General features: G+C 38.1%; 3 protein-coding genes across 3 annotated transcripts in view; 1 reads left to right on the top strand and 2 right to left on the bottom strand.

The window, feature by feature from the left end:
- The window catches only part of LOC145783336 (tectonic-2-like), a 59461-nt gene extending 41871 nt beyond the window's left edge, over positions 1 to 17590 (bottom strand). The window contains exons 1-11 of the mRNA XM_082595190.1: positions 15473 to 17590; positions 14252 to 14365; positions 13479 to 13520; positions 11833 to 11879; positions 11361 to 11511; positions 10957 to 11051; positions 10117 to 10328; positions 9032 to 9185; positions 8348 to 8533; positions 7120 to 7219; positions 196 to 366 (exon numbers count right to left, since the gene is read on the bottom strand). Of these exons, the coding sequence (XP_082451316.1) occupies positions 196 to 366; positions 7120 to 7219; positions 8348 to 8533; positions 9032 to 9185; positions 10117 to 10328; positions 10957 to 11051; positions 11361 to 11511; positions 11833 to 11879; positions 13479 to 13520; positions 14252 to 14365; positions 15473 to 15554 (1354 nt within the window). The 5' untranslated portion in view covers positions 15555 to 17590. The remainder of the gene's footprint in view (positions 1 to 195; positions 367 to 7119; positions 7220 to 8347; positions 8534 to 9031; positions 9186 to 10116; positions 10329 to 10956; positions 11052 to 11360; positions 11512 to 11832; positions 11880 to 13478; positions 13521 to 14251; positions 14366 to 15472) is intronic.
- On the top strand, positions 1877 to 7061 carry LOC145783346 (uncharacterized). Its single transcript, XM_082595198.1, has 8 exons — positions 1877 to 1992; positions 2549 to 2791; positions 3081 to 3212; positions 3611 to 3873; positions 4034 to 4306; positions 4566 to 4735; positions 5182 to 5585; positions 6665 to 7061. The coding sequence occupies exons 2-8, from the start codon at positions 2567 to 2569 to the stop codon at positions 6818 to 6820; spliced, it is 1623 nt and encodes a 540-aa protein (XP_082451324.1). The 5' UTR covers positions 1877 to 1992; positions 2549 to 2566; the 3' UTR covers positions 6821 to 7061.
- Positions 17591 to 21671: 4081 nt separating the features above from the next.
- Positions 21672 to 23523, bottom strand: LOC145775749 (ubiquitin-like modifier-activating enzyme 5). The gene has a single exon (XM_082587112.1). It carries the CDS (start codon positions 23404 to 23406, stop codon positions 22219 to 22221), a length of 1188 nt encoding a protein of 395 aa, XP_082443238.1. The 5' UTR covers positions 23407 to 23523; the 3' UTR covers positions 21672 to 22218.
- Positions 23524 to 23952: the final 429 nt, after the last annotated feature.

Genomic DNA, 23952 nt, shown 5'->3' with positions numbered 1-23952 from the left:
ATCATCATAAAGAGTTAACTTTGATCAGTAAATCAAAAATAAATAAATTAAAAGAAACAATAAGAATACCAACAACTGTAAAGAGATTAACAACAACCTTGCCAACTACTCAAAGATAAAAAAAAAAAGAGGAAAAGAGAAAAAGAGACCACACAAAAAAACAAACAAATCAAAGAGAAAAAGTTAACTTTTTACCAAAAGTGGAACTTATGTCTGTCAGAGGAACATCTGCCACAGTAATCTCGACTTGTACATCAGTGATTGACGATTGATTCCATAGCAACACATACGACACTTTCACGACAGCATTATTGCAAATGGATCCAACCAACACAGGAGCATTGGGAAGAGGACAGGCAACCGGAGCTGAAAAAATAAAACTAAATGTTAGAAATGTTCTTGTAATTTGTTTATGCACGCAACGTCTAGAGTCTAGGCCAGTGGTTCCCAACCTTTTAGTTGTCATGGACCCCTTTAAACAAATTATTAATTCTGCGGAACCCTACCTAAATTTTGCCTGAAACTCAATTAACATACTACGGTATTGACTATTGTAATAATTATGCTACTCAACTACTGTACTGTGTCATATTGCATTGCCGCTATGACTCCTGCGGCAAATATCAAGTTAAACAGTTGTTCAAATAAGAAAATGAATGAATTGTTCAAGAAATGACAGCAGTATTTGAATATTAAGGTGACCCAGTCTCCAACTGCAAGAAGTGGTGTCGTTCCCGCCACTATGAGGTAAACTTTGGTTGCACAGCATGCTTTCTATTACGTAACAGACGAGTCAATCCTGATTTGACTGTAATCGACATGCGTTGTGGTAGATGTAGTTTAAGGTCAATGTATTGTACACACTGTAGGCAGGAGCATAGATTTATTTTAATGCATACCGGTACAGTTTATTCTCGCGGGCTTGAGCATGACACATTTGCATTTAAAGAGAGAAATGAAAGTAAAAAGATCGCTTTTCGTTTTTTTCCAAAATTCATCCAGGTAATCACGGACCCCCAAATGTTTTCTCATGGACCCCAAGGGGTTCGCAGACCCCAGGTTAGGAACCACTAGACACTAGCTCTAGACACTCCTGGAAAACGCAAGTAGTACAGTAATTCAAAATCGAGCAAATCCAAAAGGGAAATATTAACTGCAGCTGACATGCAATGATACCCCGGTCATTGCAGTTTTAATCGTACTTAAATAGAGTAGATACAATTATGCAGAGTAGTAGGGCTCCTCCTATGGTCACAGAGCATGGAACTCAACATTAAAATAAACAGAAAAAAATCGATATTTTTTCACTACAAATTATTTAGGCTAAAACAAGTTTGAAAATAGATGCGCTGTAGCTGGGCACCAAGATGAGCAATCCCGGTGAGGCTAATCTGAAACAAATCAAGGCAGGGAGACTCTAACCAAAAACACAGGGGAGACTCTAACCAGATCTCTACCACATTATTAGTGACCTATCCTTAATGTTAAAGTTATTGCATCAGATTTCTACACGATTCTCACACATCCCATAGCACCCAGTAGCAAAATTGGTCCTTTTCACATACATTTAACTTTCGCAGATGATGAATCAACATAAAAAAAGTTCAACTTTTCTAACTGGGCAAGGCTTCTGAAGTCTGAAAAACGCTATCAAAATTCACAAATCCACAACTTTTTTGAAAGCCTAATAAAACGTAAAGTCAACGCAAGTAATCGTTGATAAAACGCTCATACATTGTGATCAAATAGAAAAGAATGCTTGAAGCAGTTCCCCGTTCATCGCAAAGCGTTCACCAAACAATCAGTGAAAATTCCTCTTTTCACGAATGAAACTTGAAACATTGCAAGAGAGTGATTCAGATCTTAAGTTTTGTTTCAAAGGTTTACGCAGAAAATTTTAGATTTTTTAGGAAGGTGTGAAGTGCGTACAGTTTTTACCTGTTTTAGAAGAAAAATTGTGAATATTGCGGAACTTACAGAGTGGTATCACAGGTAAGATACGCTAACACTACGGTAAAAAGATTATCGAAGATGTTAAACAAACAAACTGGTATAGTGCTACTTGCAGGCTTTTCATGTATGATCCAAACAAACTCTTAATGTGCGAAATGCTTTGAGCTTTGAGTAAGTACAAATAGCCAACCTGTAAGTAATAAAACGACAGACCATCGGCCTCCGGTTAGAAATCGTTCAGTTTTCAATTCATACCGAAACGGTAAGTGGCGAAAAAAAACGACTAAAACAAGTTCGAAAACCTGCACTAACATCAGAAGGCAGTGGGTGTAAATTAAGGACAGTGGGTATCACCTTATCATTTCTTGCGTTGTTCTGATTGCTTTAGAATAGATTACAAGATATTAAAGCAAAGAGCTACTTTATTTTCGACGTTTTGTCAGTCAAAGTGACTTGACTATTAATAACTTAAAGCCAAAGAACGCAAATTAAACTTAGAACCCCGTCGAACAGTTATTTAATCACTTATTGGAATCCAGGAAATTTAAACTTAAAACCCCGAGCAGCAGACATTTAATCACTTATTGGAATCCAGGAAACACTTCACTTCGAGATGAACAATGAGACAACCTACAAACAATGGGGAGCATCTTCAACCTTGCCAACCTGCTACGTGCAGCCTCCACAAAACATTCCAATGTACCAGCATTCTGTTCTGTCTGGTGCGAGCCATGGATTTCCAGGCCACACGTACATAGCGGTACCAAATGGACGATTGCATCACAATTCAATCGTGATACCACACACTGATGGACAAGTGCTTCCAAACGTGTTTCAGGTGCCAAAGAACTAGCCGTGCGTGCTTTGTTCGTACTCTTCCTTTGGCTTGCTTTCATAGAAATTGAGTGTAAAACGTTTTTTACATTAAGAACTAGGCTACTTGCAATCCAAGATCTACATGGCGTTTTATTTTGTGAATATATGAAGAACGAGACCTTTTGCTCATTTTTGTCTACATGGTCATCAGACGTAATGATCAATCGTGAAAATCAATGCAAGTTCAACAACTATTTGACTTTTGAACTTGATTATCACGATGGGCTCTGTTATATTTCATCTGGTTCCAGACCAACCTGCCAAACTCGCATTACAATCTGGCTCCGATTGGTCCACTGCCGGCAGTGTTGCCATCTGCACTCAGCGCCAACTCAAAACTGCCACAATTTAACAGTTTTTACCAAGAGTTCGAGAAAAAAAAGGTCAGTTTTTCCCTAGTCAAAACGATTTAGAGAGCAAATAAACTACTTAGTCTTCGCACTTTCATATCGTATTTCCTTCGCTAGTCTTAAAGTGGATGGGAAACGCCGCAACGAAATTTGAATCTTAAAAACTATACATAAATGAGACTGGCTTGAAAGATGTTTGATTAGGAACTCCACGTTTGGACTTAATTCTAAAAAGGTGCAAGACAATGCTTCTGGAGACATAATTTTTACCAGGGACGCTATTAAGCGACGCAGGTCCGGAGAATTTCAACGACTGCAAATTGTATTGGGTAGAAAACACGTGCTTCACTTCCAACCGTACATGGGCAGGAAACGCAGCCTTTTTGTCTAACCCAATTTAATTTACTATCATAGCATAATTTGCTTTGCAGCACGGCCATTCAGTGCCTCCACAATCACAAGCAATCTTTAGCAGCTCATCGGGAAGGTACCAGCCATCGCATATCTCGAGTCAGACTTCAAGGTGCGACTCTTTAACGCCACCGGACAGCTTCGTGGCAGCTATGAAGTCCTTTATGAACTCTTACGAGCCAACGGCTTGCTTTGAAGGCAAGAACCAAGACGACGATTGGGGAAAGGAAGCACAAGCGCTATTGGACGAAATAGCAAGTTTCGGTCAACAGCCAGAAGCATCGTAAGTAGCAATTTCAACTTGGTAGCCATACAACTGTACGCCGTGAACCTAAACCGTTCATCTATCTTGACGGAGTTTTAATCTGAGACATTTATCCAACTACGCTTCAATTAACTTGCAGTTGCTATTGCACGAGAGTTTTAACGGTTTAATTCCACAGAAAATCAAGCTATTGGCCAGAGCCAAAACTAAAGAAAAATCAAATTGGTCCAGAAGGCTCCACAATTCCTACTCATGATGACACATTCACTGCTGATTCATCAGAAGAAAGTCCATCCACCAGATCTTCCGACAACATCCAACAGCACATTTTAAAGATGAAGCCATCACCATATCCGGGAGGAAGCCCCGGATCATCTAAGCTCTCTTCAGCTGGAAGTCCTGGCAGTAGTGATGAAGACGCTGATGATGAGGCTACGTCAACCAGCAACAGGCAAGTAAAACGACGTAAATTAGAACGTAATGACGTGATTTTGCGTAGGTTGCGTCAGACAGCATTCATTTACTGTGTTATACGATTCAAGCCTAGAGTTGTGATGCATTCAAAACATACGAGCTTTTGTCATTTAAACGTTTGCCGTCTCGGTGCCAATGCCCTCGACGATGATTCTTTTTAGGATTATCCCCTTGTCTAAAACTGTTGCAACAAACGTCAAATTTACTTCTGATCTGTTACACTTCCATACTTTCAGTGCCAACACTACAACTACATCGGATTTTTATCAAAATCCAAGAGGAACAATCGGTCACCGTCTGAAGCGGTTCTCCTATGATTCAGATTCAAACAGGAGCTTGCGTTACCCGGAGAGTGGTTACATGTCCTCCTCTACAGATGGAGGGAACGTTGTCTCAAGACGCCGTGGTTCGTACACGGCCCTTTGTTGCGTCTAAAATCACTATTTATAACGTTCTATTATACATTGCAATATTGGTTTTAGAATGCATTATCGTATTATTCCACCTTTCTTCATATTGCTGCAGTAATAGCATTGAGCAGTAGGCACTGGTAAGTATGTAATCTTCGTCGCATTTTCATCGTGAGAATGAATTCTAATTAGTCGTCATCTCTTCCTCTAAGAGCGCACTACACTTTCTCATTTTAAAGTGGATCTTGAACAAAAAAAAAACAATAAAAAATACACGAAGCGAGGAATTAACAAAGTTCTAACATGTGGAAAATTGCACAAGTCTTGGTAATGTTTCCTCAACATCTACCTGTACTCTGCAGCCAGCCTTCCAAGGGCATCAAGAACATTTAAGGAGTTTGTAATTATGCGATAGCTTAACCAAAATAACACCCTCATACAGGTAGCCAATCGTCAACCACAGGAATGGACTCGGATGACGTCAGCCTGGGATCTTCAAGGTCAGCATCTCCTTCGAGTGTGCGGTACCAACACAATGTGAGAGAGTTCGGTGTTGTGTCCCCCACCAAAGTAGACCCCTACGTGAGTTCAATTTTGGCCGCCCCTTGGTTGAACACTGCCCGGGCACCAAGAGCAAGCCGGGTATCGAGCAGTTCCCCTCAGAAGTCTTGTACCAGCTTAGAACGGCCTTCCATCCAAAGATCTGGTACAGATGGCAGAGAGGTGTTTCAGAAGCACAAAAAGTGGATAACCGAAGAGATATTGGAGATGATTGCAGTTCGCGACAGATTGTACAAAAGGATGAAGAAACACCCAGCCCCTGATATTGTTGACATGTACAAGAAGGTAAGTTTGTTCAGCCACTTGTTTCACACCGCTTTGATGTAACTTATGCAAATTTTAGTACGGTTGTACTATACCGGTAATATTTAGCAAGTAGGCTTGCTTGCATGTTTTCTTGCAATAGACCTTGGAATAAATCCACCTCTTGTAGAATTTGGTTATTGTAGCTTGTTGCGAGATATTAAGTCTAACGGAGCTGACCAAGACCACGATGCCTTGGCATTCAAGACACGCCGTTGACTGCCATTAGGTAGCAATTGCAGAGTGACAGTTTTACACAATAAAACCAGGGATATCTATAACTACGGGATTGGAAACTCTATTCAGTGCTATACATCAGTAGGGTCATCACATTACTACGACTACAGAAAGATTAACAAAATAAAATACCGACTAAAAGATATACAAAATTCGATTTTACAATAATAATACAAAATACACTCCCATTGACACTTAATTGATGTATAAGAGTACATTTACGCTGCTAGAAAAAAACAATGAATCCAAAAAATAAATGAATGCAACGAGTCCAAAAACCTCCTACTATTGTTCTTTAGCATTTTGCGTACTGCAAATCGGATCAGAAGTAAATGAGGAGTGTTCAGCAATCAGTGAAATATGCTGTTGTATCATCAACTTGTTCACAGACCAATCCAGTACGAAACCAATTCGTTTACGATGTCATCAGAACTAAAACCAATAGTCATTCTGGAATTTTTTTAAGCAGCAAACAAAATACAACATGACTGCACTAATGGAATACAAACAAATAAACAAACCAGGCAAGCGTAGACCTTACAATTTACAGCAGGGGAATTGATTGTTACACTTTTGGTTGTTCGTTTAGTCTACTACGTGCTGCCCTTTGAGGTCAATTTATGTGATTATTTATCACAGCAGCGCACAAAGAAAAGTGACCCTACTGGTGTATAAAATGGTTTTCAGTTCCACAGAGTTTCCAATCCCGTAGTTATAGATATCCCTGAATAAAACAAAAAAAGGCCTACGCTGGAAGCTTGCATCTTAGTCTCACATTGATCAGGTTACATTGGACAAAACATATGATATAAAATTTACTACAGGTTCGCAACATGGTGGTGGGAATGACCAGAAACGCTAAAAGAGTTTACGAAAAGAAAATGGAAGACGCTCAGAATGAAAGAGCAGGGTTGCCATTCATACCACGAGAATATGACCATTCCCATCGCCGAACCTCAACATACACAAAGAGAAAGTGAGCCATTGCCAGTCAACTGAGAAGTCGCTTTGTCGCAACTTGAGCATTTTTTAGTGTTGTGCTCTGTTGTTTTCGCACTTTCGTTACTTTAGAATTACTTCCTACCTATTCAACTTTCAGAATTTTAACCAATTTCTCAAGCACGCCTACCATCAGTGAGATTTTTACTGCATTCGTTAAATATGTACCGATACTTTAACTAAATAATATATCGCATCTTGTTCAGTTTTTAATACGTTTCGTTTATGTTTTATTCGCTGCATGCTGCCGCTTTGTCGTAATAAACCTTTGTTTGACAACCTGGTGCTGTTGTTCCATCGTTAAAGAAGCTTCTTTCGGCCGGAGTAGGACCTTGGTTCGTTTTAACGAAATCAGAGGCATTCTCGCAGAAGTAGGTGACCTGCAAAGAAAATTTAATGCAAGTGTAAGATGAGAATAAAATGCGTTTGGTTGTCACGAACCCCAAGAACTCCACGAGGAAGAAACTGATTAGCGATTACTCTGTTACACTGTACTCATGACCTCTTGTCTTTCGACTCATGCCAAGAACACCTAAATGGGTTTGATGCATTGAATCTTTGTCGAGTTGGAAAAGCTTCTTTAAGAGCTTAATCCTGGCAGTTTCGCATACTTGTAGAGGCTTTGAACCACTGACGCAGGCCCGGTTGCCGCGATTGACGAAGTTTCCGCTAGGTGTTAAAATGTTGTTGCTGAAAAATTATTCCATTCACTAGATGCGGCTGAATGGGGAGCAGTCCTGAAATGCGTTGCTCAAGCGCACACCTCGAGAGCCAAAATAGCGCTGCTTGGAAGTCGAGTCGGGCGCGTAACCACTGAGCTAACAGATTTGAACAAATTGTCTTAAACGCATGTACTGCACTAAATGTTCATGTCGGACACTTGCGCTGACGACATCTCGTGATCAGTTAGCTTCCAACGCAGCAGCCTACTTTGGTTCAACCAACATTACAATTTAAAGTCTCAGCTTTTTGAATCGCTTCAGCCAAACATCCCTTTCGGATGGAACCAGACGGTTTTTGAATACAGAACTTCCAACCGGGCAGCACAACTGCAAAGGGAAATTGAAACCCGAGGTAATGTCTCGGACAAGCATAGTATCCCCACCATGATGCAACCCAACAATAGGAATTCGTGCAGACATCATGTGAAGTTACACTATAGCCTGGCTCCAAAACGTCACTTGGAGTCGTATGATATTTGCACAGGAACAAAATTCAGTCTCTCTTCCAGGCAAAATAATGAAGTAGAATATATAACTAATTAGAGAACAACTGCATCTCTTCCAGGCCTTCGAGTATGAAATGACGAGCTGACGAACCATACGTTAATAAAAGAAAGCTCTATCCGCTAAATGACTGGGACGACTGTTGGTTGGCCGAAATCTTGTGGAATACTTCTCAATTGGAGTCAACACGCATGCAAACATAACCTTTTCTATACGGCTCACTTTAATGAACAAATTGACAAACGCGGCAGAAAAACGAAAAAATTCAAAGAAATTGATTACTGGATTTGGTTGGATGATCCCGACAGGTCCTCCTATGACGTCAATAGTGTTGGTCAAGTAATATCCCACATCGAGAATGGTGTTGTTTGCGCATAGCGATGACGTCACGGTGACGTCACAATTCGCGTTGGAATCGATCTGAAAAGCCACGTTCGCACTGGGGAGGCATTGGCCAGACAAGGTCACCTGTAAAAAAAGAACTTTCAAAAATCGTGTTACTACAAAATATACAACGCATGTGGTTGTGGAAGTGGGTATCAAATTTAGTGCAGTTTGAAAGCGTTAGCTCACTTTCTTGCACATATGCTTCACCATGTGCAATTGGGCTGTGTATTATGAGCCAAATGCTGTGTGTGGTCTGTGTAAATTGGATGACGAATCAATTCAGTGGCTGCTCAACACATGCCCAAACATGTAAACAAGGGTGGTAAAAGGCAGAGCCCCTCGACATTTGAAGTGGTAAAGAAGAAAAAAGTTCATACGAAAAAGAGTAAATCTCTGTTGACATTTGCCACTGTGTGACTTCTTTCACTCTGATTTAAGTATATTCGATTTCAGCTACGCTTCACTGTTTGAAAACAGCGGCAAAATCGTTGACCAATAAACTCCAGCGATTATTCCGGTAGCCTTGACGTTTGAATATTCACAACGATATTAAAATAAAAAAGTTGTTTACAGTGTCACCTGAGGTAAAGTCAAGTATCCCACATCAGTTCCGTTAGGCGTATATTGGATTTGAACAGGATCACCATTCTGGTACGACACAGCAGGAGACAGTTGAACTGGCACGGTATCGTCGGCAAAAGTGAAAGTGTTGGGGTTTTCAGATAGGCGTAAACTAAACAGAGATATGAATTCAATCACTCTGTCGGTGGTTTCAACGACATTACAGCGTTTCAACGACATAACATCATGTAAACACCTGGATAACAGAAAAAGTCACTGTTGAGAAGGAGCGATCTTCCTGGCGTCAGCACTACCTGACTACTCACTATAGAACAGCGAGCATTGTGTTTCGCTAACCATACCAGTGTAGCCTCCACACTAGCCATCAAGACTTTTCCAAAAACATGTGTTTCTCCGCAGTCGAGTGTATCGCTCCTTCTCAACAGTGCATATCCTTGGAGACAGTTAGTTTGGTTTTTTTCCACAAAGGTAAGGATTCAGTTGATTGACAAAAGCAGCGGTTGAGAACTATGTGGCATGAACTAATGATGCGATATTGATGAGCCATGGACGAAACGCATATCTATCGCTGTCAATTCTTGCTACACTCGACTGCTGAGAAAAAGAAAAAGTCATTGGTAGTTTAAATTTAGCTGCCATTACCGCATTGCAAACTAAAGCATAATCGCAACATTGCAAATAACTAACACAGATGCTACTACTGTATATATCTTCTCTTGGTGTTGATGCAAAAGTAATTGGTGTGGAAGTTGGACACGTACAGAATTAAGCGAAGTATTGCCTTGGCGTTTTATGATTTTATGAATAGTGTGCAATCCAGTTCAATAAATTGCCGTTCTGTTTGTAAAAATTAAAATCAATTCTTCATTCAACGGCAGTTTATGGATGGAATAATTTACAGGCAACAACACTTCACGTTGTAGATGTCGGTGACTGCCCTACATCAGTGGTTCAAAACTTTTAAAATTATATGAAACTGCCAGAACTATGCTTGTAAGTAGCTTCCTCAGTTTGAGAATCAAGACCCCCTAAATAAATGCAACAAATTTCATATTAAAACGGTCAATAATCCTACAACTAACCTGAATAAAGGTTCAGTGTTGGCAACATTAACATCAATTCCATAAAACAAACCAAGCGCCGGAGTATTGAGATATTGAAAACACAAGAACTGGTGCCAGTCGGGAATCATATAGCGTAGACTTCCACATGTTTCAAATGGATCGGTTGTAAAGTTACCACCAAACGTACCGGGTAAGCAGGTGAACAGTGCTATCTCGTTTGTTGAACATTCCTAAGTTTGAAACAGCAAGGTTTAAGTTTTTAAGAAATCTTCAATGTCTTTTTCAAAGGCTATTGTTGATATCAAACAGTGCCTGGATCAAATTCTACGGATAACAAACTCATGTGATGTCAAAACCAACAATCAACTACTTGCTACCGAATGAACCTGGTGCTACAGGTCACTTACTATACTTTGTAGAATAATTTTTTTATTGCACACTTTTATAACGTTGGAAAAACAAATAATTTCAAGACCAACAAAAGCATTCTAAATATGAACTACAACATCTGTCATCATGAATGCAGACTTGAAGTGCTACACATGTAGCCTACTACTTCAATTTAAAATATTTAATGGAGCTATTTATAATTTTAAGATACTTTGCAAATACATTAAGCCACGATGTGGGTCTTTGCTGTCATGCTCAACTGTGAAAATTAAATTTGGTAGAAAATAAACTAATCGGAATTCAACAAAATGTAAATTACGTTGAATTTTAGTTTTCAGAAGTTAAGCGATCCATGTAATGCAATAATTGAGTGGCTTTAAATTTACTGTTTTGTGTGGAAAATATGAAAACGACAGAGTTGTCGAAGTCTGATCAAGACAAGTTGACAACAATTGTTAGATAACGCACTGAATCACAGCAGCAGTTGATATCGCACAGACCGTCAGTCAGATTACAAGGACAGGGGGCGATGTTGACGTATGCTGGGTTTGGGTACACCGTTTCTGCAAGAAAAAATATGGGATTAATAATGGCATTTGTTGGACAATGAATGGCATAGAACAGCAACGTAAAGTGTTTATCTAAATGCCACCGAAAGGATTCAAACAGCTATTGAATGTTTCTTTCAGCGTCTCACTTCAAAGAGTCTTCAACCCACTATTTAACTTGCGTAGATTGGGACCACGGGTAACGAGGCTTGAACGTTTCGTAAGTTCTTCTATAACACAGTACCTGTGGAGTGTGCATCCATCTCATTAGATTATATCAGAAGAAATTGTTACCATTTCTTCTATACAAAGTAAAGTACTAACCAGTTGCCGTTGTGGAGGAGTTGGTGATGACATTGGGAGCAACATCCACGGACACACGAGATGTTGCAGAAGACGTGCCGGAACAACAGGAAATCACAAGGAGCTGAACCAAACGAGTCTCAGTGGGAGCCTTTAAACTGGCATTAAACACCTGCAAACAAAACCGTCGTAAGCTTTTCAACCACGAAACAATTAAAGACGCACGCCAGTCGCCGATGGGTCTTAAATATATATTGTTTAATTATTCACAATATTGCACATATCGATCCATCAGATAAAAATTTAAAACAGATGCATGCGAATGATGTTTAAAAAAAAAGCCGACACAATGCTGTCGGGAAGAATATAGAAATCAGTGAAAACTATTTTGAAATACAGGAATTGACAAAAAACGATATTGACAACGTACGGTAAGTGTCTTGTGACCTTAATAACGTAGTTATACATATTTTAGAACAAACAAAAGCCTCACTCTTGCGTCATTTGTGTAGGTCCATGCAGGAGAAACAGGAATTACATCTGGAAATTCAAAAGATATTATAAATGGATTTTTTTTCATACATATGTCATGTCTACTTGTGAACAAGTAGACAACAAAGGTTCGTAGTGTATGCAAGTACACAAAGCCGACAGCCAAAGATGAAGATTTTCCAATATGTAAGCATTAAAGCTGCTAACGATGCGATCACTGATGTCAATTAAAAAAAAACGACTGAACAATTGAAAACCGACCGTACTCTGCTATAACTACTAACAAATTGATATTGTGTTTTGAGACACAACAGCGCTACATTAATAATTAGCAAAATAATGATATATCACTCACAGAAAATCAAAGCTTTTAAAAACGTTATCTTGGTAACAAGTTATCACCACTTCAAGACTAATTATGAAGAATAGCCTATAATTTCCAAAGTGATAAAGCGTTTTAAGAGCACATGCAAAATACAAGTATATATGCTGCTCTCGCATCAATCTGTCCCTCTATTTAAGAGTTTGTTACAACTAAAGTATAAATTATATAAACTTTAATAAAAATTTAAATATGAACCACAAGACCAAAATATTCAGGAAATCGTTATCACTCCTTAAAAAGCACAATCTGGATTATAAACATATTCACAGCTTGGACACACTGGGCCTAAGGGGGTAGTTCTACTTAGAAAAAAAATTCAAATTTATTTTATTTTATTGATATATATTGGAAATTTATCGTAGATTCCGAATATGCAGTCAGTTTTTACCTATTTGCCCTAATTAGGCTTCAAACGGAAGGTATTCTGAACGCACCTCAGTTTAAAATGTGAATAAAAATTTGCATTTTTGTGAGAATGTTATTTGCAAGATGTTTTGTATTTTCCCTTACAAAATCTAATAATGAATAAGCTAAATATTTTGTTCATGATGTATATTTTAGTTGTTGTGAATGGACATAGAAGAAAGAAAATCACATTTAAAGTCAAAGGCATAAATTTACCTAATTCTATTTTTCAAATGCGATTTACTCAAAATCATGTTTTTGTGCACTAAAAATGTTTCTTCTAGAAAACTACTTGTCAGAATTGGCTAAAAATTTTAACAGATGTACAGTAGGCCCTTACGGACATAATGATTGAGTTTTGTTTCAATATTCAGAGTAATAAATATTTTATTACCAAATCTTGAAGTCAAATTTGCTCTCGATGCATAGAAATTATGAAATTTTTTATATTTAAAAAAATAAAAGAGTTAAAAGAAATCCCCTCAGTCAATTTATGGCTAGGATACCCTACTAGATCACCATGCAGTTTGAAGTCCCTACCTCTAGCCATTTTCGAGTTTTTAGGGCTGCAATGGAGACAATCGGTTGATTTTATGTACAAATTCAAAATGGTATAAACCCTTAATGGATTTCCCCAGCCTAGCAAAGTAAATATTTTTGGATAGCTTGTTTCCTCCTTTTTCCAGCAATATATGGTTTGTTGGGGTTTGTGGGTGAACTTTTGTCTGTAGATTGTTATTTATGACAAGTACGAAAAATGCGATTCTAAGTAGAACTGCCCCCTTAATGAACGACTGAAAATATCAGTGCATGCAAAAAAACGAAAATGCTTCACTAGCCACTACTACACTACTTACTTAAAAGGCAAGGTGGATTGGCTTCAATAGCGGTCGCATTAGCTGCAAAGGACATTGACAAAGATGTGAAAAGATGTGATACACACAAACTAACTCATTTTGGTTTCCAACAAAAAACTCAACATTACTAGCATAAATCGATTCACTTTGTTAACTGCAAAAAAATGAGCACATCACATTAGAAAACAAAAAAAGAACAGTGAAAAGTATAGTATGCATGATATGGTTTTGATGGATTATACGATAATTCAGAACTATGAGTTGTAAAACGTTAAGAAATTTATATATATATCAATTTAATGATCAGAGTTGAGTAATCACGGACTTTATATGCGTGTGCTGATATTAAACATGGCTGTGAAGTCGGGGGGATTTTGGCGTGTCTGGATTCTTTTAAAAAGGCTGACTCCGACTTGATGCAAAACATTGAATAAAAATACTTTTGTATGCAACGTTTTTTCAAAGTATTGTTTCTTGTTCATTGTCAGTTTTTGTGAAAGTCGCTGTTTCAATTTCGATCACACATTAAGTGAAATTAAGTTTTCAAAAATGAAAAAACAAAAAAAAAAATTTTAAATCTGGCAACCCTAAAAAAATCAGGTAACACTAAAGCCTGAGTCGGCCAGTTATAAACCGAGGATTCGAAATCGTATGTTTTTTGCCCGACTCTACAGCCCTGATATTAAAGCAACAAGCAAAAAAAAAATAAGAAATTAAATTTACACAAAAGCAAAATATGGCACTCTCATACAAGTAATAAATAATATAACTACCTGCTGATATAGCCTCATTAAGAGCGCACGTTACCGATGTACCACTTAGTGAGCCCGATGACACAAGCAATTCAAAATATCCGAGCCTTACATTGAGATCAGATGGAGTTAAAACTGCAAAGAAAATTATGACAATTCAAAACAATTACTATCGATACACGATGACAGTCTACTAACGCAGTGGTTCTCAAAGTGGGGTCCGCAGTCATGTAGGGGTCCACGAAGCAATAACCTGGGGCCGCGAAGCACTTTCGAAAAAAAAGCTGTAAGTTTTGTTAAACAAACTTTTGGATGTGGTTGTAAAATCCAAGCTTGCAAACCCCATCGTCTCTTTCTCTTGCGCCAGACAGCCGCCTCTTCATGTCCTAGGCTATTCATTACTACAGATTGAGCGGTGGACAGCCTTTTTTGCTGATGACATAGGCCTAATAGAAATCTGCTTTACCAGTCTTGGAGAAAAGCCACTATAAGTTTCCATTCATGAAATTTGCCTTTAATTTCCCAACCAACAGGATCTTCAAAACTAGTTTCAACAATCGGTTTGGAACTAATGTTCGCAATCTTCCCTCGAAAGATTGCTTAAGTTAAAAACTGTTTGTTGTGGTTTAGTGAATGCAAAACCTATCTTCTGGGGTTGAGTTGCGACTTTTTGATTGAAAGGGCACAGTCTTATCATGTCTTATCATGATACCGCAAAGATGGCACTAAAACTACTGATTTCATTTCCAACAACTTACGAATGTGAAACAGCATTTCCAACATTACTTGCTATCAAAACAATAGCTCGAAACAGGTTGGATGTGATTAATGATATGAAGGTAAGCTACTTGCATAGTCCGGCACTGCACAGTGCACACTAATATGTTACAAAGTGAAATTCACTTTGTAACACAGCCGGAAGAACTGTCGCGTAATACAGCATTTCTGATAATTTTGACACACCAAATAGCTTCTAAATGACCCGGCACCACACATAAATATCCTGCCATCACAGTGTGCGCACCTATTTGGAGGGCCCCTAAACTGTCTGCACCAAAAAACGTGCTCCGTTCACTATGGTTCACTATTGGTGCTGCAACTGTGTGGTTTGCTGCTTCTTTAAAAAATTGGTGAAGAGTATGAGTGTGGATTGTGTCACACCTTCTTGCAAATCAGAATTTAATTCAAACAATTTATGCTGACATTACAGTTTGAAACAACAAAATAAAAACTACAACTTACCTAGTTGTCCATTGAGTGTTTGAAAATTAAATATCGTGACACATATTGTCATGAAATACACATTTAAAACACTAAACTTCATTATGCTAGGTAGCTAAGCAAGAGATGCATTTGTAAACATACATATAGACTCCTGAAACAGACAAAACAATTTTCAGTACAACAACGCTACATCATAAATAAAAATTGTGGTACCTATGTTCCCACAACAGGTATTAGTAAACCCAAAATGGAACTAAACAAAGAATTTATGACAAATTTGGCAAAAATGGTCAGCATATGGCAATAGCATTTTAACATGAAATGTGGATGTTCCCATCTATAACAGTCAGTAGTGACTAGCCACTAAGATGTTTTCTGCAGAAAATTTACGTACACACTGAAATTTAAGGCAGAAAATGATGCTTTAAAAAACATTTGCAACAAAAAAATGACCCATATAAAAATTGTTGGACTAACAGTGGTTCTCAACGGGGGCGGTACCGCCCCCTGGGGGGCGTTTTGGTTTTTCAGGGGGGCGGTATGATTACTTCGGATTAAGGGGGGCGTTTTGATTATTAGGGTGCATTCTGGTTTAACCTATCTATAACCCAGCGTCACGATTTCGTCAAAGAGCTCGTATCGTCGTGGTAGCATTTCCTACCTCATACCTGGTGGAAAAGGGATTCAGCTGTGTTGTTCTGCTACATACTAACCCACTTGACATATCCATAAGAGGTGATCTTCGAACGTTTCTCACTGGTTTTACACCGGATGTGGAGAAACTGGCACTTTCTCACCAAACCCAAGGGCCACTAGGCCTACTGTTTTCATGCTCGCAAATATATATTTGCTTTTCATCAAATATATACTAGTCTCTAAAACCCTTACAGCCTGTTTCACCCTAAAAGGGAATCATCAAAAGGCCCTTATTCTAATAGAAATAGAATTCTATCTGAATAAGGACCTTCTGATATTCCCCTTTTTAGGGTAAAACAGGCTGTAAGGGTTTTAGAGACTGGTAACTAGCCTATATTTGATGTAATTTGCTCTGCTTGGCTTTTTGCTTGGCATAGAGCACTTTTTGTAGTATTAATAGCACTTTTTGTTTTATTTTCGCTTTTCATAATTAATCATTTTTGTTGGGGGACGGTAAAATTTTGCCAGTTCATGAAGGGGGCGTTGGGCCAAAAAAGGTCGAGAAACACTGGACTAACACATTCAAAGGGCAATAAAATAAATTCAGGCAAAACATAGTGAACCAATTTCCATTTTTTTGCAGTAAAAATCACTTAAAATATCTATGTTTTTCATGAAATTAACAAAGTTGTACATATATATACATTATTATATAGTTATACAAACAATGAATAAATGATTGTGGCAGGATAATGGATATCTCTTATTGTGTTACAATATGTATATGATAAAACTTTGAACTACATTTTTACTAAACATCTGATGAACAATTAACATTGAACATCTGACAAAGCAAGTTACCTTACTAAATGTTTGACATGCTTTAAAAGAAAGGTGATGGCTTTTTTAGCTGATATTAAAATTGTATATATCATACAGGTGAAAATTGGAAAATATGCCAGCAAAACATTTGAGAAATCCTACATCTGATAATAATTGTATATACCTCCAACAACTCACACAAAAACATCGCAACAATTACCATGCCAAATCTTGAACAACCTATTGCACCAACCCAACACATAGCCAACATAAAATTTAAAAAAAAACGATGTATACACTATATAATAATATACATGGATTAAAATTTAAATCTAAGAAAAAAGAAAACATTTATCAAATTAGAGATCTTTGATTTCAATATGAGTGACAAAGGAAGATCATAATTTGAGATGTTTGTATAACACTACAACAATTATACAAAAACATTGTAAAGTATTATATATTATATATATATATATAATCTGTTTTCACTGCAGACAATGGCACACTGTGCATCTCATCATTCTCATCACTGCAATTGATGATGCAGAGTTATAAACAGTGAAATTATGAGTCATCAGTGATCATGAAGTAGGCTAGTTCATTAAAAGTCATTTCTCTATCCAGCTACCGTACTAGATTCAATTTGAATTATTGCATACAAATAACCACACTAACTGTTTGTATTAATTTTTCAGCCAATATATTTAGCAACAAACTTGCTACAGTATACCAGGAACTGAAACACAAATAAGTTTGCAAGCAAAAGTATCTTAACCAGTATGATATTCAATAATCATGAAATACATAAAATAACATAATTTCTTGTAAAAGTAGAACATTTAGCGTCAGCGCAGGTATGACCAACTTGTTTTCACTAATCAACAAATTCTGTATTTTCCGTTTAAGTGTATAATTCAAAAGAATACAATACGCATTATGCAAGAACAAAGTAAAATATTTCAAAAGATTAGTTTTGAATGCTATTCTAGAATAGTTCTATCTTGAACGCTCATCTACCAGTAAGCATCTGCAAATGTAGTTATATATACTCAACAATGACCTCTTCTGAACTATTTGTTGTAATGCACAACCAGGGCTGCGATTTTTGCCTTTTTCGGTGACGAGGTTACTCGACACGCGCCATCACTATTCGACAAACGCCGCGCCTTACGGAAAAAAAAAAAACGAAAAAAAAAAGAGAAAAATTAAAAGGAAAAAAAAACTGAGAGAGGACTAAACATCGTCAGGTCCAGGAACAATCGGAGGGGGGGGCGGCATCACGTGATTCAATCATAAGGGTGCTGACTTACGTAAACTTTCCTTCGCCAGGTACTTCAAAGCAAGGTCTAAAAGCGTTGCTTCACACGAGAAACTCCCAAGGCGTCAGTGCCGCCATTTTGAACACTGCAGGAGAATGCTTTGATCGAAGTTCCAACGCCTGGCATCAAACATTTCGCAACACACGTTTCGTGCTATTCGACACAACGGGTTTCTTTTATAGATGAAATAACCTAGGCTACGTTGAGTAGGCTACTTTTACTTGTCAACGTCTCGTCTATGCAAGTTTGTATTTATGTCTGACTTATGCACTTGTTGTTCCAAGAATGGAGAATTTTTTTGCAATGTGAATAAAGAATAGTAGACAGATAAACACGGTTGCAACTCGACTTTCTTCCACTAAAAGTGTTTCTGTAATTAGTGATTACGTAATGGGCGATTTTGCACTTGCATTCACAAAAGCACACAACCCAGTTAGCAAAACCCGTCGTTTTTACATTGATTCAACGTCTGCAGACCTTGAATCGAAAAAACGAGAAGCGAAAAATATACTAGAGTAGTCTATCACGACCGCACTGTTTGATTTGTTGTGATGTAATACCAAAAGTAGCGATACGCACGCTGTTACGTTAATTCACCTTAAATAACGCAAGGGGGAAAGTAAGTTAATTTTGGGTTACCTAGTAAGTTAACAGCACAAATCGATTCAAATTTCCTGGAGGGTTATATTGTGTAGGCTACCCAGACAGCAAAAAATCATCATTTTACATTGATTTAACGTCTACAGACGTAAAGTCAATGCAAAAATAACGAATTTTGATGCCTACGTATCAATGCCCAAGAAAAAATTTACGTTTGTTTTACGTTAATTCGACATCTAGCGACGTTGAATTATCATAAAATAACGTTAATTGTTCAACCAGGTACCGGTAACAAATTAATAGCTCACTGCGAGATGATTGCCTCGATTTACGTTTACACTAACATAATTTCGGCACAATTGGGACACTGCGAGCAAACACGAGTCTGTTTGATAAAGAACTAGCTGTCAGAATCGGAATTATCAGATGCTGTATCGGAGGATGAGGTTGTCGCGTCGTCACTAGAATACTTAGACGCAAACTTAAAGACGCAAAACTGCCTGTTCATGAACGTGCGATGCCATATGATTGGAAGCATTACTTTACTGCCAAAAAACCATTTATCGAATTTCGTACTACTTTTTTAACTTGACCCCGTAGCTTTTCTAATTCCAATTTGTTTCCATCATAAAATTCTTTACAAATTTTGCAAAATACCACACTAACTTTTCCTTCTGTTTGATAATAATCTATGCAGGTAAATTCTACTTTTTAACTGCATCTTCTTTCACCATAATTTATATTCGCAACGACATCGGTAAACAATAAGCATTCGATGATAAAATAACTTTTGCGTAACAATAAGCCGGTATTTATAAGGTTGCAAACTTTTTACAGTTCACAAGAGTATTGTCAGGGCATAAAATAGCTTGCGTGATGCTCTGGGCTACCGCCGTGTGACACGCGATGAAGAAACCCATAAAATTTCGTTTGATTAAACATTAAAGCATACGGCAATTGCCGCCGTAATCCAAGGTTTGTTGATTTGGCGACGGCAATGTTTTTGCCGTCGTAGATACAAGCTAATTTCGAGGGCTATATACATGTCCGGTAGGTACATAACTTAGCGCTTGATACTCCTTTGCAATCACTCAACCAGCGTGCGATTAAAAGCTTAAGTAAGTGACTCTGATATAGGGATGGGCAAAATAGAACAATTAGCTATTCTAGAATATTCTAGAATACTGAAACCGAATATAGAATACAGATATCTATTCTAGAATAATTGACAGTTTTTACCATCGACACATTTTAATGATTTTTATGACTTTACAAAAACAATGAACATCACAAAAATTGCTTATTGCAGTGTAACAAATTTAGGCTTTCTAAATTTTCACCAGTTCACCAGTTTTCACCAGTTCACCAGTTTTCACCAGTTTTCACCAGTTCACCAGTTTTCACCAAACGAGATCTCAAGTTGGTGGCAGTTAAACCTGCACTTGAAAAACATCTCTCTGAAGAAGCAGATGTAGCAGGTACACAAAAATATTTTGAAACTAACTGATAGAAACAATAAAATTGGTTTTTGTTTTGCTTTCCATCAAACAAGGGCGTTTTGAAGAGATGTAGTGGATGCTTTAAACCACTGGCGCCGACTTACGGGGTTACGTGTGTGGCGGGGTGGCAGCCACCCCGTTTAGGTTACATTATTTAATGCCAAATGTTAAGTGTCAAATGTTAAGTGTCAGAGCAGCAAATGTTAAGTGTCAGCAAATTGTTTGCCAAATGTTAAGTGTCAGAGCAGCAACGTAACAATAAAATTCACGACATACTTCCTGTGCTTTGTTTTAAAGTTGCTTTGTAAATTATCGAGCTACAAATCAGGTGTGAAAAAACAATTGCATCTACGAAACACGCTTAATAAAAATCAAACAAAAACATGCAGTTTGAAAGTTTTTAGGTTGCCATATTGTGCTATCCGCCACCCCGTGCAAAAATAAAAGTCGGCGCCTATGCTTTCAACAACGTGAGATAGGTAGGCCTATCTATTTTTGAAGCAGGGGAAGCCAAATTTGCTGATTCATCTTCACTACTGCAAGCAGCATCTTCAATCCCACAGCTCAACAAGTCGTCCATGTCACTGTACTGGCATACCGGTAGTACAGGCCCGTAGCCAGCTGGGGGCCAGGGGGGCCTCGCCCCCCCCTAAAAAAATTTGCCCCCCTGGCAAAATCCCAACATTCTTGAGCAACAGCTATAATTATAATGATTTTGCCCATTTAAATTTTTTGCTCCCCCCCCCCCCCCCCCTTGCTCTGCGGTAGCACAGTGAAAGCTAAGACAAAGCCAACTACCCGTACGTAGTGTTCAACTGTTTTATTTGCATCAACAGCGCACGGGTACAAAAGATTGACACGGCGAGAGAGCACAAACAAACATAGCCAGGTCGAAGGCAGCGGCGTTCTGCGGGGAGGGTCGCTAATTCGCACACCCTGTGGTTGACGTTGCCCTGCATACGAGAGTGGGTGGCTTAGCGATGGCAAGTCGACCCTTGTATTCTACCAGAAACAACTTAGGTTTGTGGTACCGAAATAGAGAAAAATCCTGAAAGCGGATTAACCTGTTTCGTGTCACACTTCCGCAAGACTGTGAGGACTACAAAGCGCTTGACAAGAAAGATCTCTTTAATGCGAACAATGAAACTCGTGCGTTTTTCCGACGCCGCATCGCACTGAATCGATAAACAATTCTACTTTCGCTGCAGCGAATTCGTTGCGATCAAACGGACTAGTACGAAGTAAATCGTTAAAGCGGTTTCAATTATCCGATTTCATACGCATTTTGAAACCGGTTAGACTCTACAACCGGTTATTCTATATTCGGTATTCTATTTTGCCCATCCCTACTCTGATACCACACAACCTGTGCGGTAACTCGCGGCCAAACGCTTATAATCTGACTCTTGTGACATCATATTACTATTCGACAAACAAACGCAGAATTTTTGGTCGTTCGACAAGAAAGAAAAAATCGCAGCCCTGTGCACAACATTGAAAAGTTACAAATAACAAGCTCATCTTAGGTAGTGGGAGCAGGTGACTACAGTTTTTTTTTGTTCAAAATTAATTTTACAACCACAGTTTTGCTCTGTTAAATGTTCATGCCTGACAATGTTGCATAAATTCATTTTACGTGGTACACATCACGTGCTTGACACAAATGACCTCAGTTAAAATCACAGATGTCTTGAGATCTGGAACATACGTCAAAAAAGACCTAAAATTAAATCAAGGTTGTTTTGATATTGTTTGGTAATTGGTCGATATACCACCAGCATGAATAACCAAAATAACAACACCCGCACTACTAAAACACCATATCACAAATGCAAGAACACACTCACATAAAATATTAAAACCATGATATGTTTGAATGACTACATTACATAGACTTCATTTTAGCCATTAGATCTTCCAATGAAACATCTTCTTTAGTTGTGTTAGGACAATCCCCTTTATTAGATTTAGATGGTAAAGTGTATGCCACTGTGATGCCTTCGGCTAATGACAACGTTTCTTCATTGTTTAACTCTTCATTGTTGGCAGATAGATCATCAACAATTTCGATTCCCCATTCGTTGACAGTAGTAACTTCAGGTTCTTCTTTTTTAAGTTCAATTTTGGGCTTCACTCTCACTTTTTCTTGCATTTGAAATCGTTCTTGGCACTTCCGGCACCAGCTATCATCACACTCAGCATTTGGCTTCATTTGCATCGTTGGAAAAAAATCAAGCAAAGCATTGTACCCGAGATAATGAGACACACTTCCAAACTTTAACAGATATTTAAGAGCATTTTGAACAAGAAGTCCAGCAACAACACCCATTGTGGTTGGCAGGCTGGCAGCACAGACACCTTCTCTTTTTAAAGTTTTTTCATCTGTATGAGTGGCTACAACTAAAGGTGGTGCACATGCAAAGCAAGCAGTTTCACCCGGCTTAATTAATTGAATATGACCAGATACAGCATTTTCACTTACACCTGATTCAAACCAAACCTGTACCAACTCATTACAAGCAGTATTAATGGCCATTCGCGCTTCAAAGTTGTCCACACAGCTTAGGACTAAATCTACAGGTTTTCCACTTATCTTTCCTCCGGTTTTAATTTTGTTCATAAAATGATCAAAATTTTCCATTGTCGTAATGTTATAATTGTGCACTTCAAATTCAACATCTGGATTGATGTTTTCAAGAGTGGCTTGGGCTGCTTCTACTTTGCTCAGTCCAGCTTGGTGTGGTTGAAAAAAGAGACGATTCATATTGGCTATCTCCACTTTGTCATAGTCAAACAGCATCAGCTTGCCAATGCCACATCTGGTCAGCATCTCAGCAGTCACACTTCCAACTCCACCCACTCCCACAACTGCCACAGAAAAATCTCTAATTGTCTCATAGTTGTCAACTATTCCCATTCGTTTCAATGCCATCAACCTGCTATATGGGTTTGAGTCTACAACTTCAGCACTCATTTTTTCAACTTTTAAACGATGCTGAGTAGGTTTATCTTGGTTCTTCAGTAATGCAACCTCTTGTTCAAGTTCTCTAACACGAGCCTTTAAAGCTTCCATTATAAATAGGTTTTAGGAATCAGTGACAAAACAAATAACTTGAAGAAAATTAATCTACAAAAACAGAGACCAAACTTTTTTAACAAACTACTTTGCAGGTAAATTTGATCACTAGAAAGCAAAGTCCTAAAGCACAACAAAAGATTAAAACTCACTTTTTTACTAGCATCAGTACTCAAAATTGTATATATACTGAAAAATTATAAATATATGCAATATATACACCAAAGAAATATATACAGAGTCTATTGACTTATAAAGATTAGAAACATGATGCATGCAAAAATCAGCGTACTGATTTCGTTACTTTAACTAGCCCTATATGGCATATAATACCTGCACTTTCTTAACTTGAAAATGTTTACACTTTTATAGCAAATTACAATCTCCCCTTTATTATTTTGACATATTTTGTTGATATATAAACTTAGGAGAGTTGATTTGTGGTAGGTACAAAATGTGAATATGGCGAGGTTTGTCACAGTCCGAAGCTGCAGTTCTTTTCATTCCGACTCTCTTCAGGAGCTTGTCTTCAGAATAAAGTTA

This window comes from Aplidium turbinatum, chromosome 1 (assembly GCF_918807975.1).
Source record: "Aplidium turbinatum chromosome 1, kaAplTurb1.1, whole genome shotgun sequence".
Classification (NCBI taxonomy): Eukaryota; Metazoa; Chordata; class Ascidiacea; order Aplousobranchia; family Polyclinidae; genus Aplidium; species Aplidium turbinatum.
Note: the sequence above shows the minus strand (reverse complement) of the source record. Positions and strands in the feature narration are given on the sequence as shown.